This window comes from Desmodus rotundus, chromosome 8 (assembly GCF_022682495.2).
Source record: "Desmodus rotundus isolate HL8 chromosome 8, HLdesRot8A.1, whole genome shotgun sequence".
NCBI lineage: Eukaryota > Metazoa > Chordata > Mammalia > Chiroptera > Phyllostomidae > Desmodus > Desmodus rotundus.
The window spans coordinates 38,568,691-38,592,027 of NC_071394.1; the positions used below are offsets into that span (position 1 = coordinate 38,568,691).

At 38.7% G+C, this 23,337-nt stretch overlaps 1 protein-coding gene across 3 annotated transcripts in view; it reads left to right on the plus strand.

Moving 5' to 3' along the window:
* The first annotated feature begins 10,076 nt into the window (after positions 1 to 10,076).
* Positions 10,077 to 23,337, plus strand: part of ARMC1 (armadillo repeat containing 1) — a 30,433-nt gene continuing 17,172 nt past the window's right edge. Inside the window, exons 1-4 of one of the 3 annotated variants that reach the window (XM_045181513.3) lie at positions 10,083 to 10,257; positions 12,976 to 13,041; positions 15,944 to 16,164; positions 22,284 to 22,375. In XM_045181513.3, the coding sequence (XP_045037448.1) occupies positions 15,982 to 16,164; positions 22,284 to 22,375 (275 nt within the window). In that variant the 5' untranslated portion in view covers positions 10,083 to 10,257; positions 12,976 to 13,041; positions 15,944 to 15,981. Of the gene's footprint in view, positions 10,258 to 12,975; positions 13,042 to 15,943; positions 16,165 to 22,283; positions 22,376 to 23,337 lie in introns of all 3 variants that reach the window. The other 2 variants (XM_045181514.2, XM_024572164.3) reach the window with 2 other exon arrangements.

Consider the following 23,337-nt stretch of genomic DNA (forward strand, 5'->3'; position numbering starts at 1 on the left):
GAGGGCCCAGAGCCCACAGCCGAAGGCTAAAGGACCGCCCCAAGTCCCGGTGACCGCCGGTCCGTAGCCAAAGTGCGCACGCGCCCGGTTGAGCGCGTGCGTGCGCTTTTTCTCTTGGACTTCGCTCTATGGCCTCACTACACCGTCGGGGGAAGTACTTTGTGAGCACACGTCAGACAGACGTCCCCCGTTCTAAATGTAGGCTAAAGTATATTACCTTGAAAGAAGCTGTGAGTTTTAAGCGCGCTACCTATGTTGATCCCTTTCATCCCACGCTTTAGAGACCTGTACACACCGCCATTCTTTTGCCTCTGCAGACCTAATACGTGGGTGTGTTTGTGTGCGAGGTGGTGGGGGGATCCTACAAAGTTCCTGATGAGTGAGGATTTTACTTTACCCTCTTCAGTTTCAGCATCTTTACTCTGGTTCATTGGGACACGTGCTTTTTAATAATTGACTATTCTAGAATACTGGATTTCAAATAATTCTGTCATGAAAATATAGCTAACATATATTCAGCATGGTTACATATGAAGGCCCGATAAAAGAATATGTAGGGTGAGAAACCTATTAGCATTTATGTATGGACTTTCAAGAGGCTGTTGCTGCTGATTGGCTGTCTCACTTACCTTCCCATTGTAAGTGATCCCAGAGGTCACTGGGGAGGCACCCCAGCTGCGATGTTCTGATACTGGCTCCCAAGCCTCTCCCTCCCGAGCTTTCCTCCTTCCGCAAAAGCATTAATTCATTTACTCAACAAAGGCTTTTGGGGACCCATTATGACAGTACAAAGATTTATTTTTGAAGGCTTGAACCACACCTTCAGTGAGCTAATAGGCTAACAGGGAGCTAGAAATACAAATTTAAATATTTTATTTTTAGAGAAAGGGGAAGGGACAAGGAAAGAAAGGAAGAGAAACATTATGATAGGTTTGCTTCTCACACACCCGCAAATAGGGACCTGGCCTGAAATACAGACATGTGCCCTGACTGGGAACCAAACTTACGATCTTCTGGTTCATAAAGCAGTACTCAATCCACTGAGCCACACCGGCCAGGGCTGGAAATACGAATTTAATGTATAGTATAACCAATGTTACAATGAAGGTATGGAGAGAGCCTACAGAAAGGAGTGTGAGGTCTAGACATTGGGTGTACTTGTTGCTACTGGAAGGGAACAAAATGGAGGTTTGGATGCCTGCCACAAAGAAAGCCAAACTCGTGAGGCAGGTGCTGGTGCAAAAGGAAAGAGGTTTTATTCAGGTGCTGTAGGACCTGGGAAAATAGTGGACTCCCCTCTTCCTGTTTAGGTCCAAGTTTCTTACAGGTCTAGGGAGGGGAAGGCTTTTTTCCTATCCAATTACCTTTCTAGCTTTCGGTGGCTGGGGGCCCTACCCATTCATATTTCTAGCTTTCCTTGCCCTGAGTGTAAGAACCTCCCCCTGCCACCATCTTGGCCAATGGGCAAGACTGCCCAGCTCAGGCTGACCATCTGTGATAACACTACTGGGAGGCCAGGTTAAATCTAGCCTCTCAGCAGACAGGGCTAGGAAATATATTACCAACTCATTTTTTAATTCTTTGTTTATATCTCTGTAATAGGTAGCCTCTAAGATGGCCACTAATGATCCCTGCCTTCTGGTATTCACACCCTTGTGTAGTCCCCTCTTGTTGAGGGAGGGTTGGACCAGTGATTTCCTTCTAATGAATAGAATACTGCAAGCTTTATGGATGTCATTTCCAAGATTATGTTACAAAAAGATTGTGGCTCCCATCTTGCTTGCTCTCTTTTGGTCCCTCCTTCACTTGCTCTGGGAGTTGCCGGCCATGATAATTGTGAGCTGCCCAATGAAGCGGACCACGTGGTAGGAAACCAAGGGAGACCTCTGGCCAATAGCCAGCAAGGAACTAAGACCCTATGTCCACCAGCCAGTGAGAAACTGAATCCTGCACAGCTATGTGAGTGAAATTGGAAAAAGATCCTCTCCCTCTTGAGCCGTGAGATGACTGCAGCCCCACTGACATCTTGATTGCGGCCTTGTGAAAGACCCTGAGCCAGACATATCCAGTTGAACTGTACAGGGAGTCCTCATTTACACAGACTTGAGATAAATGATTGAAATAAATGATTGTTGTGGCAAGGTTACGTTTTTTAGCGATTTGTTAGGAAACAATGGATAGCTGATATGATTTCTGTCTCCACAAAAATCAACTGATCTTAAATTTACTTTGGAGCATGTTTAAAAATACACATGCCCTTGCTTTTCTTTGGAGGCTATAAAAGAGGCCACAGTAGCGAGCCGGCTGAATCGGGACCAGTGGGCCAGCGGGAGGCAGGACGCATGACTGGCTGGTTGTTCAGGAGTCTGGCCTCATCTCAAATCACATCAGCGGAAGGGGGCTTTGGAAAAACTAAATAAATAAAATAAAAAAATAAAAATACATATACCCAGGGCCCCTCCCGGAATCTTAGGTGATTGTTCTGCATAGCTAACTTTGGAAACTAATGTAGAAGGTTACAGGAAAACCATTGGGGGTTTTAGAGGAAAATGGGTTTTTTTTTCTTTTTAGTGTATCTGATCCTGGAGTTCTTTACCCAAATTAATGGCCCAGCTTTCTTGGCAGAATCCAGAATGACTGTAACTTCATCTGCTAATTGGAGTATTTATTGACTAGAGGAGAAGAATCAGACCTTTCATTTTGTGGCCTTGAAAAAAATCCCTTGACCTTTCTATGCTTCCAGTTTGCTAACAGGAAATTAAAGGATTATAGTGCCATTATTTAAGCAAGAGATTTATCCATTATTAAGTGTATATTAGGCTGGTATATTGGGTGATCGAGGCCCTTTGTATCCAGCTACCTCGTAGAGATTTAACAAAAGGTCAGGGTCCCATTTGTTCTTGTTGGTAGACAGTGAAGCTTAATTCTGTTGAAGAAAGAATGTGTTTCCAGGTCAGACAGGCACATATTCTAAATATGCCTCTGCAACTTAACCAGCTGTGTGGCCTTGGGCAAACAAATCAGCCTCCCTTGGTCTCAATTTCCTACTGTGCACGGTAGGGAAAATAGTCACCTCAAAGAGTAGCCCTGAGAACTGATGTAAAATACTAAAGGCAAACCTGACTTATCACAAGGGCCTTATAAATAATAGCCATGAAGGACTGACTACAGTCAGTTCATGTGGTTGTGATCCAGTGATAGTAAAGGACAGACAAATGTCCACATGTGTCCATCCATCAGCCTATTTCCCATATTTGGTTTAATGATGATCCCATTTGGTGAGGTGGGTAATAATCTTCCAGTCTTACACAGTATCTTCCTTGGAAATCCAGACCCTTTCTCTCTAGTTCTGTTTTTTCTCCAGCTCTGCTTGCCTGCCTATAGAAAATATGATACACTGGAATGGGCCTCTAGTGGTCCTGAGTTAGAATCCAAAAAAAACCTATCTGGTAAAAGACCATTGGCTAGAACAGTGAAGTGCCCATTTGAGGGGTGCTCTAAAACAAGGTGGGGCTGGATGCGTCTGAGAGAGGCTCAGGTGTTATCTCACATGAGGTGAAAAGTTCAAAGATGGAGCTAAATGTCTAATAGTTCAGATCCATTGGCTTCAAGCTCTGATCACTATTAAAGGCAGATATTGTTGGGAGAGATAACATTTAAATCTATTTCACTTGTAAATCTCAGTGCAAATGAATGTTTTTGCCATGATGCCAGTGAAGAATCATTGAGCTATTTTGATTTAATTATACATTATAGGGTATATTTGTTTTTTCTGAGCCTGGAAACTATTTTTTTCTTCTCAGATCAGTGCACACAGTGATCTGATGTATATTCAAAAAGGTGTATATCAAAACAGGTGAAAAGATCACTGCCTTCCAGAGACTGCGACATTTCTCTCTATAAACTATTTCTTGGGATAAACCCTGACCTGCAGAACTCTTTCTTAAAATGTTTTTAAATTAGGTTTTATTTTTTAAATTATGAAAAAATGTCAAATGTACACAAAAGTAAAAGTATATACACAATGAATTTTTATGTACCCATCATACAACTTCAACAATCAGCAACTCATAGCTGCTGGTTTCATCCATACCCTTTCCAGGTGTCTTTGAGTCTTTTATTTTTTAATTAAGATTTTATTTATTTATTTTTAAAGAGGGAAGGGAGGGAGAAAGAGAGGGAGAGAAATATTAACTGGTTGCCTCTTGCATGCCCCCTGACCAGGAATCAAACTGGCAACCTTTAGGTTCACAAGCCAGCCATCAATCCCCTGAGCCGATTCTTTTTATTTATTTGTTTTGGAGGTACTGGAGAAAGAACTGCAGGGCCTCATACAGGCAAACTCTTTGATTCTTTTGAAGCTACTCTCAGGTGTATCATTTCAACCATAAGTATTTCAGTGTGTATCAATAAAAGTTAAGGAGTCTTTTTAAAAAGCAAAACCATAATGCCACTATCAGGCCTAAAACATTGATCATTGTTCCTTTTTTCTTTAATCCTCACCTGGGAATATGTTTATTGATTTTAGAGAGGAAGGAAGGAAGAGAAAGAGAGAAACATTAACTGGTTGACTCTTGTATGTGTCCCAACCAGGGATTGAACCTATAACCTAGGTATATACCCTGATTGGGCATTGAACCTGCAACCATTTGGGAGTATGCTCCAACCAACTGAGACACCCAGCCAGGGCTAATCATTGTTTCTTAATAATATCAATTCAGTGTTCAAATTTACCTAGGTGTCTCATGTATTTTTTTTAATTTTTTATGGTTGGTTTCTTTAAATCAGAATCTTAAAAAGAGCCACACATTACATTTGGTGAATATGTCTCTGAAATATATTTTAATCAACACAACCCCCTCCTCCACCTCTTTTTTAGTTTTGTTTTGAGGAAGAAACTGAGATTTTTGTCTGTAGAAATTTCCCACATTCAGGATTTTGCTGATTACATTCCTATGGTGATATTTCACAAATTCCTTTGTCTCCTTTTGTTTTCTGTAAACTGGTAATTAAGTATAAACTCTTGATTTGGTTCAGGTTCAGTTTTTGGCTAGAATACTTCATAGGTAGTGATGTGGACTTCCATCAAAAGCTGTGTAATGTTCATGTGTTTCTCTTCTTTGTAATATTAATGGCTATTGGTGATCATTGCCTATATTCATGATCTCATTAAGGGTTTGCAAAATGGTGATACTCATCATTCCTATTAGCTAATTGGTTATCTTGAGGAATGTTTGTGAAGAAAAGCAGATTGAATGCTTGTTTCTTAATATTTACTAGTTTTCAGAGTAATTATCCCACATCAACTATTTTGTTACTGTGAAGTGCAATACATTTAAGAAAGATAAGTTTAATGCTTGGTTTGATTCTATTTAAGAGTTTTCAGGAAAATGAGTTGGTTCATTCATATTCTCTAATGAATGAATTTCTTTCTTACCTGTTCCCCACCACCTCCCCAAGTAAGCAGTTATGAATTATATCATTATAAGTTAGATTTTACCAGACCTTTTCTGAATAGCAGATTCTTATACAGAGAGAGCTGGGACTAAATGTATATTTATGGAACATCTTCTAGACACTGGGCTAGGTGCTCAGACACTATTTTATTTAATTCCCTCAGCAGTCTTGGAAGACAGGTTTCTGTGTATTAGAGGAGTCTGAGGTCCTCAGTAGCAAAGTGGCTAGTACAAAATCCTATAGCCAGCAAGTGGTCAGATTCAGATTTGTCTAATTCACATGGCACTACATAGATTTTTTGAATGAGGTTCTACAGACACCGAGTCTGTCAATGAATAGGGCTCACTGGTGGGATAACCTGTCTTACCTCTTACCATATATCCTCTTCAGACGTTACCATTTTGTGACTCCAAGTTTGTCACTCTCGTACTTGAAAAGCAGTTCCCTAGTACTGTTAAATACCCTTCTGCCTTACAACCTAACACAAAGATTCTTCGTTGAATACATTTTATCACATTTACATACCTGATTTCACTTAACGTAAATTTATCATATTTATATATCAAACTATATTTATACCCCCCAGTAAAGATAGTTTATTTATTTTTAACTTTTCTTTGTGTGGTGGGTTCCTAGTCTCTCAGGTCCTATCCTACCCATTCAGATAATATATGCTGAAAACTTGTATTTTATCTTTATATTTTTCATACTCATACAATACCATAATAGATATATAAACATGGGTAAGATATGAATTGTTACTGTTTTAAAAAGTCAGATCATAAAATACATACTTTTTTTCAAATACAGCAAAACTTTATTTAGAAAGTAACAGAGGTAGAAGAAATAAACTCTGGAAAAAGTGAGCCAGCTGGGCTGTGTGGGCCCAGAAAATAAGTTACAGAGGCAAAAGAAGGGCCCTTGGAGCTTAGGAAAAACAAAGACAAAGAAAACCAGGCCAGGGGATGTGTGGGGAGAGGGGGATATAAGGGGACTTAATGGTAATGGAAAAAATACAATAAAAAAAAAGAAAGAAAACGGGTCTGGGGGAAGTAGAAGGGGGAAAGGTGCAGGCATGCTCAAGAAAGAGAGAGAGCGTGCCAACATACTTACTTTTAAACATCTTACTTTTATCACTTACAACTGTGGAATTTCTTCAGTGACTCTTCCTATAGCTCTAATTTCCTTTTCTTAATGGCTAGTATATTTTTCATATTGGTCTGTGGCCTCTAGATATATCTGCCATCATTTACTAAAACATTCCACTATTGACATGCATTCATTTGATGTTGGGGGGTTTGTTTGTTCATTTGCCAATATAAACAACCATACAATAAAGATATGTTATATCTTATATAAACTGGGGCTTTTTATTTCTTTAAAAAATGTTTACTTAATTGATTTTAGAGAAAGAGATAAAATGGCGGGGGGTGGGGAAAGAGAGAGAGAGAGAGAGAGGGAGGGAGAGAGAGAAACATTGATTTGTTGTTCCACTTATTTTATGCATACATTGGTTGATTCTTTTATGTGCCCTGACTGGGGATTGAACCAGCAACCTTGGCATATCCAGACAATGCTCTAACCAGCTGAGTTACCCAGTCAGGGCAGATGCTTTTTATTTCTATGGTTTAGATTCTTGAGAACATGATTGCTGGATTAAAAGATATATTATTTAAAAGTATTTTTAATTCATTGATTTTGGAGAGAGAAAGGAAGGAAGAGAGAGAGAGAAACATTGCTCTATTGTTTCACTTATTGATGTATTATGTTTGTTGATTCTTGTTATGTGCCCTGACCTGGGATCAAACCTGCAACCTTGGTATATCAGAACAATGCACTAACCAACTGAGCTACCCAGCCAAGTCCTGTATTATTTTTATAATGCATTTTTGCTGGATTGCTTTCTAAAAGCCTCTAATAATTTACATTTCCACAGAAGTATCTGAGAGTCCTCTTCTTACCAGTTATCTTTGCCAGCCACTTTGTGCCATTTTGATTATTGCTAGCCTGAGCAGCATCAAGTGATTATTCTCAGTTTTATATTAATTTACATTACTTATTACAAGTGAGTTTATTTATCTTTACTTTTTAAAGTATCTTTATTGATTTGAGATAGAGAGACTGATTTGTTGATTTGTTGTTCCACTGATTCATTCATTCATTGGTTGATTCTTGTAAGTGCCCTGACATTGGCATATTGGAACATTGCTCTAACCACTTGAGCTACCTGCCCAGAGCAGATATATTTTATTTTTCACACTTGAGTTTTTAATCTATCTGGAATTTATTTATTTATAGAGACAGAGGGGGAGGGAGGGAGAAAAACAGGGAGAGAAACATTGATGTGAGAAACATTGATCGGTTGCCTCTTGTCCACACTCTGTCCAGGGACCAAACCCACAAACTAGGTGTGTGCCCTGACCAGGAATCTAACCGGTGACCTTTTGCTTTGCAGCATGATGCCCAACCAACTGAGCCACACTAGTCAGGCCTGGAATTTATTTTTTTGGTAAATGATGGATATGGATACAATTTTATTTTCATCTAGGTAGATAGTCATGGCTTCTATTTATAACTATTTCTCATCCTTTAAAAATTTCTATTGTGACATGTTTTTAAGTATTAATATGATAATATATGTATAGAATTTATGAATAAATACATATACATATATCAGAGCTAGATGCTCAAAACTTTTTTAAGCTTAAAAGGCAATTGATCAAAATGTTTTGGAAACCATTACACTAGACCATGAGCTCCTTGAGGGCAGTAATTATGGTTTTCCATATCTTTGAATTCATTTCTAAGACTGTCTCTGGCACATTGAATGTATTTCAAAAATGGTTGTTAAATAATTGAATGAATGAAACTGCCATTATCTGATTCAAGTATCTGAAGCAACACAGCCATTGAGAAACTTGACATTCCAGCTGTGGCAAGATATCTGAGGCTAAGACCAAGCAATGACTCATAATGGCAAGTATAATGGATAACTTCTCTGGTGTTAAGTTCATCTGTTTTTAATATGAGAATATAAGCTAGTAAAACCTTAAAGACTACCCTATGGCTTATCATCCATAGATGCTCATGAAACTGGTATTTATTTATTTATTTTTGTGAATACATCCCCTCCTTTTCTTTTTTAAGATTTTATTTATTTTATTTTTAGACAGAAGGGGAGGGAAGGAGATAGGGAGAGAAACATCAATGTGTGGTTGCCTCTCACTCACCCTCTACTGGGGACTTGATCCGCATCCCAGGCATGTATGTGCCTTGACTGGGAATCCAACCAGTGACCCCTTGGTTCGCAGGCCAGGGCTCGATCCACACCAGGGCTACATCCCTTATTTTTAATGCCAGTTATCTACTCTCGATAATGGTAGTTTGCTAGGAAAAATGGGTCTATACTTTAATGTCAGAAGTGTGATTATATTTAATTTTAGATTGTGAACTTCTAAAAGACAGACTCTATTGAACATATGTTCTGGACAGTGCCACAAACCTAAGTCATCAATTATTTTTTGGGAAAATCCCAAATGTCTTTTATTTCTCTAATATACAAATTAACCCTAACAAAAATAGAAAGCGTACTTGTCCGGGTTAATGAGTTGTTTTTAATAACAACACAATGAAATTTCATTTACTCAATCAAATGCGCTTTGCTTCACCTGACTGACTACCCTTTGGGCTTTTTATAGCTTTCCACACTTAAAATTTCATTGTCCATTTTTTTGTTCCATCAGTTGATTGGCCTGGACGATTGTTAACAAACGAGGCTGGTGGTTTCTACCACTGGACATTATGTATCATCTTTTTTCTTTGTATTTTAGATTCAACGTTCACTTAACCACCACTCCCTCTTGTGACTTTGGGAAACAGAAACCATGCCAGACTTGTTTTCGCTATAGGTCAAACAGCGCTAAAGAAACCTTCTCAACTGTGGCTCAGTGGATTTAGTGCGGCCTGTGAACCAAGAGACCTTTCTACTCTGCTCCTATTTACTTTCAATGTTTATAGAAGGGAGAGGATAATCAAGAATTAGGGAAAGCAAGGACATATGAACAAAAATAAACGTTTGGTTTTAAAATTCATTTACAGATGAATCAAAGTACTTTGCTGACTATACGCTGCTGGGAAGACAGTGGACATTAGCAAGAAGTGAACGAAATCCAAGCAATGCCTAATAGCTAATGTTCTCGGAAAACTTCAAAAAAATTTTAAAGATTATGAATTAAGACTTACAGAAGCGAGTGAAACATTATGAAACTACTTTATTAGAACTCAGAAAGTTGCTAGAGAAAAGAAAACAAAACAAGGCACGTTCAACTTGAATTTCTGAACGCAGGAGCGAAGTTCCTCCAGCGCTGGAATGCTGGGAATTGTAGTTGAGAAAAGGGCGAAGACTTCCCAGCGGGAATTGTTTCTTTGCTTATTGCTTGGTGGACGGAGAGACGTTCAGTCCAATCCAGGTTCCTGGGTTTTCATTGGATCCTTCCATTCAACACTTAGTGCATTCCCCTAGGTCACCAATGAACGCTTTAGTGCAAGAAAGCCTTCTCGGATTGGGTGGCTTGTCCTCGCGTTGCAAAAGTATCAGCCAATCAGAGGACACAACTGATGGAGGTTTCAGGGTCATGGGGGATAGTCTGTAGAACCTTTTCCGCTGGCGCCCTCGCTCTTTGGCTCTTAGAGTAAGTCCAGTTTGGTGTTTCCGAGGCCGAGCCTCCGGGTCCCTTTATCGCATCCGTTGGTGTGGCCCTGATGGTGCGGCAGGCCCCGGACTCCTAAAGCACTGGAGCGGTACGTAGGGTCCAGGGGCGGCAGACAAAGCGGTGGATACGGGAAGGCCGCGGAGAGCAGACTGCACAAAGTCGGCGAATCTGCCTGGGCCAGGGCGCTCTGTCTACTTTCTTATCAGAACCCAGCAGTGTGTCCCTCCGTCTTCTTAAAGCGCCTTGCTCCCACGTGTCTTGGGAAAATGTTTTACACAAGCTTTATTCACTTCTCCTTCCACCGCACGTCCCATTTTTACGAAGCCTATCGTTATTAATGGGTGTTATCTTACTTCATCTCACCAGGTGGTTCTTTGGTAACTTTGTGTTAGTTTTGTGCAACTGCATGTCTGCACTGAGCATAACGACAAAGTTGTGTTTGGCTTCATTTGCACGTGTATTTTAAAAACCGTTCTTGGGGTATTCGTGCTGTTAGCAACTCCTTCGAGGTAGTGTAGTTAGATCAGGGTGGTGCAGGACAAACCCCAGAATCTGGCGGAATAGAAGTCCCCAAAGGATCAAGTGTTGTTCTTGTTTGGTAATTGCCGGTACTCATATCATAAGTTTTAATTTTCTTTGATCTGGACAACCACTGAGGTTTATTATGTGAGGAAACCGAGGCTCGGAGGAGGTAACCTAACTTCTCAGAGAGTTACTGTTAGTTGCTAGTAAGTTGTTAGTAAGGGGAAAGCCAGATGTAATCTCAGTGCTTGTTATTTTTTAAAAACTCACTTAACTGACTAGATTGTATATGTGTCTTCTGTATTGCTGCTAGTAGATGAGAGCTTAATAATTCTTTGAATTGAATCGTAAATCTTGGCTGAAAGAAAAAAATCTTTCAGACATCTGCCAGGTTACAAGGGTCTCCTATCTTATCACTTCACTCCTCCTCCCTACTCAAAGTGTGGTTCCCAGAGCAGCGTAGCCCTCCCCTGGAAGTTTATTGGAAATGCAGAATTTCAGGCCTCCCCCAACTTAGTAAATTAGAACCTGCTTTTTAACAAGATTTCTAAGATGATCAGGTTGCTTGTTAAAGTTTGGGGAGTATGCGTTGTCTTTTATTTGAGTTGTCCAAATTGAGCCAAACAAGAGAAAATAAAAGACATATAGTATGTCCATTTGGGTTCTAATAAGACTGGAATTATAAAGACAGAGAAAGGATTTTTTGCTTTTTTTTTTTTTTTACAGTTTTATTAGCTAGTGAGGATGTGATTTTTTTAAATTAAATATGTCTGTATTGGCAGTTTCAGCTTTGCATCCAAAAATCTCAAAATATACATGAATACTTATATAGTATTTCAAAACTAACTTGTAAGACAGCAGGTGCTGGTCTTTAAAAAGCTGAAACAAAAGAAATGTTAAGTACCACTGCTGACTGTTAAATAAAATTTCAAGAACTTTCTGTTTACTCACACACAATCTGCACAAATTTCCCACCATAATTTCCTCCCACAATTTTGTTTTGGAAGGAGGGGGTAGATACTACTGCTGGTTTTTCCAAGTTATTAATTTGATTATCTGATAATAAACCTAGTTCCAAATTCACTTACCCTGATGTTGCTAAGTACTTAAAGAATCTTGTGGAATTTTTAAAGTTCAGGATTTTATTCAGATGTTCATAGCCATGTTAAAAAGACATGGCATTTATAGACTAATGTAAAGTTTTAATGGTTTTTATTTGTGCCAGGAATCACCTAGTGTGCTTATTAAAAAAACTCTTGGGCCTTGCCCCCCAAAATTCATTTTTAGGCCTGAGGTTGGACCTTGGAATCTATGTTTTAATAACAATCCCACTTTATTCTGTTGGGTGCTATCCATATCCACACCTTGGCATTAGTATTTTAGGTGAAAAATGCAACTAGAAAGCAAGCTTATTTTCTTTTTGTTGCTCTAAAATTGCTCAGTTCAGTGAATTTAAAAATTATTTTGAGGTCTCAATTTTGGGAATACGAGAGGGTAGGATTAGCCCTGGCCGGGGATCTCAGTTGGTTAGATCATCATCCCTGTACTCCAAGGTTCCATTTCTGGTCAAGAGAGGTATAAGAGACAACCAATGAATGCAGAAATAAGTGGAACAATAAATCGATGTTCCTCTCTCCCTCCCTCCATATGTTCCACCCTCCCTCCATTCCTCTCTTTTTGCTCAAAAATCAATTTTTATTTTATTTTTTTGAAAGATTTTATTTATTGCCCTGGCTGGTGTGACTCAGTGGATTGAGACTGAGTGTGGCCCTGTGAACTGAAAGGTTGCTGGTTTGGTTCCCAGTTAGGGAACATGCCTGGGTTGCAGGCCCGGTCCCCAGATGGGGGCATGTGAGAGGCAGCTGATTGATGTATGAAAAATAAATAAAATCCTTATTTATTATTAGAGAGAGAGGAAGGGAGGGAGAAAGAGGAGAGAAACATTAATGTGTGGTTGCCTCTCAGACACCCATTCCTGGGGGACCCGCAACCCAGACATGTACCCTGTCTGGGAATCGAACCGGCCACTCTTTGGTTCGCAGGCCCACTCTCAATCCACTGAGCCACACGAGCCAGGGTCAAAAATCAATTTTTTAAAAAGGGAGTGGGTAGAGTAGAATGAATGCTAAAATACATTGCTTAGAAACATTTTCCTGTGATAGCTAATATTTTAATCAAACAACTTGAGTATTTGTGTGAAATCAATAGAATTAATACAAAAACACTGATACATGTTTTGGGATTAAAGTTCTAACTTTTTGCTTACTTGTTTCTATTTTCTTAGCTGTTCCAAAGCTATATAAAATCAACTATGTGAACTCTGCAGTCCACAGATATCAAGAATATTAAAGTAAGAAATGTGAACTCCAACATTGAGAAGTTCTCTCCTGAAATTTTACACAAGAACTCATTTAATTTAGGAAAGCAAATCACAACTTCTGCCTGCCTTCATTTTTTTAAAAAATATTTTTTATTTGATTATTTTTAGAGAGAGGGGAAGGGAAGGAGAAAGGGAGGGAGAAAAACATCAATCAGCTGCCTCTCGTAGGCAAGCCCTAAATCTAGGCACACAAGGTTGACCAGAACGGAACCAGTGACCTTTTGCCTTGCGGTTGACACCCAACCAACTGAGCCTCACCAGTCAGAGCTCTTGCCTTCATTTAAGTGGCATAGGAAATGGAGTGCTTGACCACAGCTTTGGCCTCTGCTTGTTATGTTTGGGTATGAGATGCCTTATTGTATTACCTACCTTTTCCTATGCATGTCTTTATTTGAGCCCTCCCCTTATCCCTGGGCTTTGAAGATGGATAGTTTTAATGATTTTGACTTTTGTTCATCTCCAAGGAACAGGAAGGCTGTAAGTTTGCAAAGTCTTCTGATTAAATAGTTTATTTTCTAAGGACTCTCTAGATGAGAATGGAGCTCTCCAGTTCCAAGGCCAATGTTGTATGTAAAAAGCCATCACCTTAGAGTATTTAGTTCTTAACTGTGACTTGGCTCTTGGACGTTTGAGTCAGTAACTGGTTTTGTAGGTTCTATTGTGGGTAGGGTTTGTGTTGGTGATAGCACATACAGCTAATGGGTAGCTGGTTTGTGAACAGGGGTATTTAGCCTCTTGATAATAGAAGCACCTAAGAGACAACATGCCGCCAAACCTGTCTTACCTTTGTATTCAGTGTGCTGTTTTTCTTACTGGTTTTTTGTGTTTTTTTTTGAGAGAAATACTGACATGTTGTTCTAGTTATTTATACATTTATTGGTTTCTTCTTGTATGTGTACTGACCGGAGAACTAACTCGCAACCTTAGCATATTGGGACGGTGCTCTAACCAATTAAGCTACCTGTTTTTCTTTAAATCTTTTTAATTGCCACAGTAACTAATATTTTCATTTTCAGAAAATTACCTGCCAAGTACTACTGTGATAAAGCCCTCTTTTCTGAGTCCTTTATTTTGCATTTGCTTGCAGACTTAAAAACTTTATAAATTTAATGTATTTTATCTGGAATGATTTTTTTGAATGTGGTATGGGTTAAAGATTCTTAGTGGTGGTGTTAAAATTCCTTAGAAGTTATTCCAATTTATTGAATAATCTTAGTCGTTTTTATTGATTTTTGATGCCATGTAACTTTTAACTTCATTTATTGAGAATGTACTGTGTGCCAGGCACCAATCTAAGCCCTTCACATGTATTTTTATTTAATTTGGACGAGACACCATTTGGTAGCTGCTATACTACATTTTACAGATTAAGAAACAGACGAAGAGTTTAAGTGAGTTGCCTAAAATCATAGTTACCAAGTAGTGGAGCCTGGGTCTGATTCACTGAGAGCCTGCTTTCTTATACTAAATGTATAAGTAGCTTTCCTGGGTATAGTATCTTTCTCTCTCTCTGTCCCCAGCCTTTACTTGTAATAACTACATTTTAATGCATGGTAAAGCCAGTTCTACTTTATTACCTTTTTCCTTCAAAATAACTTGAATAGCCTTTCTGGAGTTGTAATTTTGTCTCTAACACCCTCTCTCAGTTGGCAGTGTTACTGAAATTAGCATTAAACTTACTAATTTGTGGAAAGTGTTTACACCTTTATATTCTCCTAATAAGGAGTGTACTGTGTGACTTAATTGAAGTTACTGTTTTTAACTTTCTGCTTATATGAAGATTATTTTGAAATATTTTGTTTCTTCAACTTTTGTATGTTTAGCATGTTACATTTTTCTAAAATATCCTGTTCACTTTTATTGGAAAAAAGGTATGCTGAATTTAAAATAATTGTATGGCAAGTGGAAAATCTGCTGACCAATTTAGGAGATAGTAAATAAGATTTTAGCCCATTTCTATACTAACTTTTGTTACCCGGGGCAAATTATTTAACTTCTCTGTGGCTGTGACTGTATACTTAACTGTTAAGTGAATCAACCAAATTCTTTCATTCTTCTGAAGGTGGTACACTCAGAGATAGACTGGTGTGCTTAGATTTAGTTCAGATTCACTGTGACCTCCTAAACTCCACTGGCCTGAGGCCCAGGGTGAGATACCCTTTTGGTTTCTTTGTTCACAGCCTTCTTTGACTCTTCCCTTTTTCCTAGTGGATTTTATCTTTTGTAGACTCAGTTTGCTGGGTTTTGTTCATAGATGAATAAGAGAGAAAACTGTCAGCAAGTCACTTTTCTCTGAGGTGGGACTTAGGCTCCAGAAATGTTCTACAGAAAAAAAGCACTTGGCAGTGTACAGTTTGAGAAGTGTAGCAAAGTTTACAAGATTGAACTGTAAATGTCTTGTTTATTGTGGTAGGTTAAAGTATGTATTGCTAAAAGGAATTTATTAGAATATTGAAGATGACATATGTTCTTTAAACATTGTGCACACATAAAAATCTTGATTTTCATTTTAGTCAACTTTTTATGTTCATTTTACTTTAAACCAGGGATGTCAAATTCATTTTCACTGGGGGGCCCCGTCAGCCTTGCGGTTGCCTTCAAAGGGCCAAATGTAACTTCATCTCCTTAACAGGTAAGGAGTAGTTACATTTATACAGTCCTAAAATTATTTCGGCCCTTTGAAAGCAACTGTGACGCTGATGTGGCCCCCAGTGAAAATGAGTTTGACACACCTGCTTTAAACTGTGGAATTGCTGATTCTTTTTTGTGGTTTCAATTTATCTGTTTCTTTTTAAATGTTGTCATTCTGATTATTTAATAAATGCCACAATATACTTCAGCCTAGAACTAATTTTGCAAACTGTTTCTACAGAATTTAAGAAGATTTTGTTCATGTGTATGGCATAGAAGATGAATTCTTCCTCCTCCACCATGAATGAAGAACCCGACGCTCTGTCGGTAGTTAACCAGCTGCGGGATCTAGCTGCAGACCCACTAAATAGAAGAGCCATTGTGCAGGACCAGGGATGTCTGCCTGGCCTTATTTTATTTATGGACCATCCCAACCCCCCTGTCGTCCACTCGGCTTTGCTCGTAAGTCGCCTGTAGTAGTTTCAATCTCAGTGTTGTAATTTTGCAATGGAGGAGAATTTGAAGAAGTGTTAGGTGACATGCTAAAAACTAAGTGACTGTAGAGCAAATGATAGTAAGTCTATTTCTATATGTGCAAGCATGTATGTATGTGACCAGTACTTTGACAAAAATGATAGAATGCTGCATGCAGGCATTATAACAAGGCACTTAAGTGTTTTGTTTTTATTTTGTAACAGCTTTATTGAGATCTAAATCACATACAGTTCACCTATTTAAAGTGTATAATTCGATGGTTTTTAGTATATTCATGGAGTTGTACAATTATCACAGTCAGTTTTACAACATTTTCATCACCTCAGGAACTCTACTCTTCACATATTCCTCATTTCCCCACCCTGCTTCCCTAAGTGGCCATACTTTCTGTCTTTCTGTGTTTGCCTGTTTCAGCAAAAATGTCTCTATATTATTAATATACATATACATAAAATCTTATAATATGTGGTCTCTGTGACTTTTTTCCACTGAGCATAATGTTTACTACACTGCAGCGTATATCAGTACCTTACTCCTGTTAATGGCTGAACAATATTTCACGTAGAGATATGCCACATTCTGTTGGCATAAATGATGAGTGGATAAATGCATCAGTAGGTGAATTGTATTGTTTTGCTATAAGATGGGAAGGAACGATAAGGAAAGGAAAAGAAAAGAAAAGAAAAATATAAGGATCATAGCTAATAGTACAGAAGGAGCTCCCCTGTTATGAGAAATTTGGGGACTAGAGGAACATGTTAAAGACCAACAGCAGACAATCAGGCAAATCCAGAATCATTTCTGGAGTGCTCATTTCTGGAGTACAGATAATCTGGCTCTATAACAATAAATAGCTTCAAAAAGAAAGCCAGTTGGGATGGAGCAGTGGGATAACAGTAACTGTTATAAATTAAGAGAGACTTAAGGGACATACCATCTAGGTAGAATTTGCGAACCTGATTTTGATCCAGATTTGAATGAATCAACCATAAACATACTTTTAGATTGCTTGAAATGAATATGGATTAGATAGTAGATGATACTAGAGAACCATTAATACCTTTGCAGGGTAATGGTAATAGTATGATAACATTAAGATAATAAAAAACCCATTAACTTCTTAGGGATGTACTGAAGTATTTACAAATGAAAGTACGTGTTCTCTGAGATGTGCTATAAAGTACTCCAGTGTGGTTACGGCAGGGAACATAGATGACACAAGATTGCCAAGTGGTTGATACTTGTTGCATCTGAATGACGGGTACATGGAGGTCACCACACACTTACCTCTCTACTTTTCTAAAATTTTCGTAACAAAATGTTCAAAAGAAAAATAATGTCAAACGTTTTAAAGTCATTGTCCTTAAGAACTCATGATAAATTCCCATTTAGTCTTAATTTTACAAGTTCATACAGAAAATACAGGCTTTTCCTTTTTGAAATTCAAACAAAATAATACAGGTTTCCTATTTTACCTTCATAAAATGAAGTTTAACGGGCAAAACACACGTTCATATAATGAATAGTAGTAATAAATGGGAAAATTTTCATGGTTCCTAGTCTTGATCCTTTTTCAATAAGAATTGCAATAAGAATGAGAAGAGAGTGTTAGTTTCTAGGTAGGGACTTGGGGTGAAGGAATTTTTTTTTTTTTTTGAAAAGCGGACTAGACTTGAATCTTTCAATCCAGAAGGCAGGGTGTTGCAAAAATGGGAGAAGTCTGAGGAAAAGGTTCTCATAGTTACATAAAGTGGGACAGGTTACCAACTGGGGAGAATGGTGGGATTGTTCACAGGTGTTGAGGGGCTGATTAGTTTGGTAGCGCTGAGTTGATACAATACATGTGGCGTATGAAACTCCTTTCTTACCTGCCTTCGGTCCTACTATAGGGCCTGAGAGCCAAATAGTTGGATTCGTTCAGGGTTGACTCTTGCTTATGTAAGTGGGACAGAACAACTATGGGAGGGAGTGGAGGACTTTTGGCAAGGGGGTGGTTGAAATGATAGACTGTAGCTGCTAGGCTGAATAGGAAGGTAAGTCAAGCCATGAAGGGACAGAGCTAAAGAGAAAGTAAGAGGGATCAGTGGTGGGTGAAAGTTCCTAAGGAGATTGAAGAACAGGTGTGGTGTTTTTATAATTTTATCCTCACTGTTGGCTTATTAGCTGTACCCTTTTTAAAAAATTTGTGTGTGTGTGATTGATCTAGGTTTATAATATGCATCTTTAACTTACCAAAATCTGCCTTTAAATAAATCACACACTTCTGTATAATGTTAGAAGCATACAACAGTCTATTTCCATTTCCTCCACCTGTCCTTTGTGCTATTTTTTGTCATACACTTCATATATGTTAAAACATCTACAGTCCTGGCTGGTGTGGCTGAGTGGATTGAGTGCCCACCTGTGAACTGAAAGGTCGCTGGTTCCATTCCCGGTCAGGGCGCACGTGTGGGTTGCGGGCCAGGTCCCCGGTTGGGGGCATGCGAGAGGCAATCAACCCGTGTATTTCTGGCACATTGCTGTTTCTCTCCCTCTCATTCTCCCTCCCTTCCCCTCTCTCTAAACCTAAGTAAATAAAATCTTTTTTAAAAATCTACAGTATCTCTTTTGCTTTAAACAGTTACCTTTTAAAGAGATTAAAATTTTAAATCAAATGTATTTTGTATTTATCCTCATATTTACCATTTCTGGTGTTCTTCAGTCCTTTCGTATTGACTCACATTTCAACTGGTGTCCTTTTTATTCTGCCTGAGGAATTTCAGCGTGTTTCGTATGGCAGGTTTGCTTTTTCTAAAGGTGTTTCTTGTCTGGCCCATATGATTTCTAACAAGAAGACTTGTAATTCTTATGTTTGTCCCACTCTATATAATGCCTTTCCTGCTCTTGTGAGTTTATCACTGGTTTTCAGCAAATGATTATGATGTGCCTGAAATGGATGCTATCTTTTTATTTTGTTCTTCTAGGGATTTGTTGAGCTTCTTGGGTGTGTGGGTTGATAGTTTTCATAAATTTGGGGAAATTGCCATTTACTACTTTTTCAAGTGTTTCCTGTCTCCTTCCTCTTACTCTTCTGGAACTTTAGTTACATGTATGTTAGATATTTTCATGTCACCCCACAGGTCACTGTGCAGCGCTGCTTTTTTCTTTTATTAAGTCTTTTCCCCACTCAGTGCTTCATTTTGGGTAGTTTTCATTGCTGCCTTTTAAAGCTTACTGATCTTTTTTTCTGTATTGTCTGATCTGCTATTAATCTTATCCAGCGTGCTTTTCATTTCAGGTAGTATGTTTTTGTCCTCTAGAAGTTACCTTTGGGTCTTTTAAATATCTACCAGTTTTTCCTCACTGTGCTCATATTTTCTGATTCATCCTTGAGCATATGGAGCATAAGTAATTAATTAATTAAAAGATTTATTATATTCTTGAGAGGGGTGGGGAGGGAGAGAGAGAAATTTCAATATGAGAAACACTGGTTGGCTGCCTTTTGCGTTTGCCCCAACGAGGGATTGAGCCCGCAACCTGGGCATGCACCCTGACTGGGAATTGAACTGGCGACCTTCTGGTTATGGGACTACACTTTAGCCAACTGACCCACGTTGGTCAGGGCTGGAGCATATTATAATAGCTGTTTTGTTTTCTAATTTTCTCTTATTTTTCTAATTCCATCTTTGTCATATGTAGGTCTGTTTTTACTGATTTTTTTTCCTGGTTATGGATCATATTTTCATGCTTTTTATACCTGGTAATTTATTTTTTTTTAAATATTTTATTTATTTATTTTTAGAGAGCAGGGAAGGGAAGGAGAAAGAGACGGAGAGAAACATCAATGTGTGGTTGCTCTCGTGTGCCCCCAACTGGGGACCTGGCCCACAACCCAGGCATGTGCCCTGACTGGAGATCGAACCAGCAACCCTTTGGTTTGCAGGCCCATGCTCAATCCACTGAGCTACATCAGCCAGGGCTACTTGGTAATTTTTAATCAGATGTCAGACATCACAAATTTTATGGTTTTGGGTTTTTGTGGGCTTTTTTTCTGTATTTCTGTAAATATTCTTGTACTTTATTCTGGGTTGTAGTTAAGTTACTTGGAATGAGTTTGATCCTTTCCAGACTTGCTTTGAAGCTTTGTTGAGTGAGTCCAAAGCAGCCTGTATTCTGTGACATCACTACTAAGGGGAGGCTCTTCTGAGAATTCCCCCTGATACCTCAGTACATGGGAGGTCTTTTCACCCCTGGCAGGCAGTATCACAAACTCTTCCCAGCCAGTGTGAGCTTCAGGCATTGTTTTCCCTGCTTTCTGGTGACCTTTTACCCCCTCAAGCATGTGCAAGCAGGCATTCAACCAAAGATTCTTAGAGACTCCCTCAAGAGATCTGTGGAGGGGGTGCAGTTGCTGTGGAGATCCCTCTTCTCTGTTATTCTGCTTTGCAAATTCTAGCCTCCTAGAGTGTTTTCTGACACCAACCAATTCTCTGATCTTCTGTGGACACCAGCTGGGTGTTCAACAATCCATTTCAATTTTGACACTACCTGGAGCTACTAAATTCCCCAGGTTTAAGGTTCAGACCCACAAGGCTGCCTTCCCTTCAAAGGTCAGTTGCAAGTATCCGGTCCCCATATTTCTAGCTGAGCAGCTATAAACTGGGTATTAGATTTGACCCCCTCCTCAGGCTCAGAGAACTCATGAAGTCACTTTATTTATATTTACTAGTTTATTTTAAAGGATACACATGAACAGGTACATAGGTCAAGGTTTGGAAAGGTGCTGAGTACAGAGGCTTTTGTCCCTGTGGAGTTGGAGTCCACCACCCTCCTGCAGGTGGATGCATTTCCCAATTCAGAGACTCATCTCCTTGTTCAGTAAGACACTCTTGCCACCCAGAAAATTCCAAGGGTTTTGTGCCAGGGACCTGACAGAGACCAAATATTTATTTCTTATTTTAGTGTATCACTCCAACCTCCCCAACTCTGATCTCTGACCTCCTAACTCAGCAAGACCAGTGGGCTCCATTCACGCTCCCCCTCCCTGTGCTACACTCTTGAAACTGTCTCCAAAGCAGTAGATGAAGCCATTATAGGGCTCACTTCGTCATTTCCCTTCTCTCAGGGATTACAATTCTATGCTGCCTCCTGTCCTGGTTCTTAGTTTTTTTATGGAGGGATGGCAGTTCCCATGGCAGTTAATCCTCTAAGGATTGAAGTGAAAATCAAGGTAGGAGAAATTGCAGAAAGGATAGGAGATTGTAGTCAGGTTGTTGGATTTGTGGTTGCGTAGATGGTATCATTTTTTGGTAAACAACAGGCACTGTGGAAGTGAAGCGTGGAGGACCAGTAGAAAAGGTGAAGATCAGTGAACTGAGATGGCTGAGTTTTGGATGGTGGAGTTCACAGAGGTATTCTCCTGGAACTCATGTACCAAAGTCTTTGGTGAGTGGTGAGAGATTAGGAAGGAGGTCTATAAACCAGCTAATGAAATCCCTAAGGAATCAGCATGTGAAGGAAATACTTGGAAAATGTACTTTACAAGGAAAGCACTCTAGAAAAATTGAACTTAGAAAGTAGAAATTTGTGAGGTGAGTTCATGTTTTGCTTTTCAGTTAAAAAAAAAAAGAGAGACATTTTAAAGGTGAATTGTAAAACTAGAAACATTTGATTCCATAAAGGTGGTTGTATGTTTTGTCCCCCTCAGCAGTTTATTTTAATTTAAATGTGAAAAGCACCTAGGGAAATGATGGCTATAGAGACTACTTCCTGAAATTAATAAGTGAAATGTTGTTCCTTGTATCCTTCACAAGATGAAGTGGTGAAACTAAAGCCAGAACAAACTAAATTTGACCTTGCAGATAAGTTAGGAACCTTCATTTCAAAGAGCAGAATCAGCTACTTCAGCTCAAAGGATCATTTCTCCCCGAGGGGACTGCTCTGATTATAGCATTTAAGGAAGAGTTTCTAAACACTTCAAAACCAACTGATTCTAAAAACAAAAAGCTGGTTTTCTCTGTTTTTTTTTCTCTTATAGTAAGTTAGTAGTGGGTTTAATTTTGAATAGTCTGGACATGTGAATTAATATGTTATTGTTTCTGCTGTAGGCTCTTCGATACTTGGCAGAATGCCGGGCTAACAGAGAAAAGATGCAGGGAGAACTTGGTATGATGTTAAGCTTGCAAAACGTTATACAGAAGTAAGTATAATCGTGTCTCCCAATGCAGTGGAAACATGGATCTTCTTGTGAAATGTGTACTGATTGTTCATACATAATTTCATGGAAATTTTTATTCTAATATGGGTTTCATGTCCAAACATGTTGTGTTGGTCAATATTCTTATTTTTCTTAAACATGTTTAATAATAGTCCTTATGAAAATGTCCAAATTTTAATTAAAATGTTGGTAAACACCATACTGAACAAATATTTTTTGAAAAGAGAAAATCTTGCCTTATGAGGTTTTGTAAAGTAAATTGAATTGCTAGCACAGCCACATAGGTGAGTATTACATTTGGAAATATGCATTACACAGTTTTGTTACTTCATCTCAGTCCTACTGAAAAGAGCAGTATCACTGCAAAAAGGGCCTCTGGTGAGATTTCCCTGACTATCATTCACTGCGTCTCACTTAGAGCTGTTTAATTTGAATTTTAGCTTATAATTGTATCTTAAATCTTACTAAGATTTTAATATAGTTATTGTCTCATTTTGTTATTTACAACTTTTTGAGGTTGGTTTTATGGGTGAAGAAAATACTGAGAGGCTGTTACTTATCTGGGGTTCTTCAGTTGTATTGCCTCTGGGGATATCTGGTTTGCTCCTTTCTTAGGCCTTGCTGATTTCTTTGTAGAGGCTAGAAATTGAAGACTTAGTGTTTTGATATTTCCACTGTGTCTGGAAGGAAAAAGGTAAGCTTTTTGAGGCTTTATTTTTAGTTTACTCTGTATCTTGATTGTATATGATGAGATGACTACCTTTAAAACTTAAGTAATCACTTAACTTAATTTGATGTTTTAAAACTTACCTTGCAGTTTCTTTGGCTTGAGTGGTCACAATAGTTATTACGTAGTTGCCAAATGCTACAAACTAAATCATATCAGTGAAGAATCATCTAAACTGACCTCCAAGGCAGTGTTTTGTTGTTCTGTTTTGTTTTTT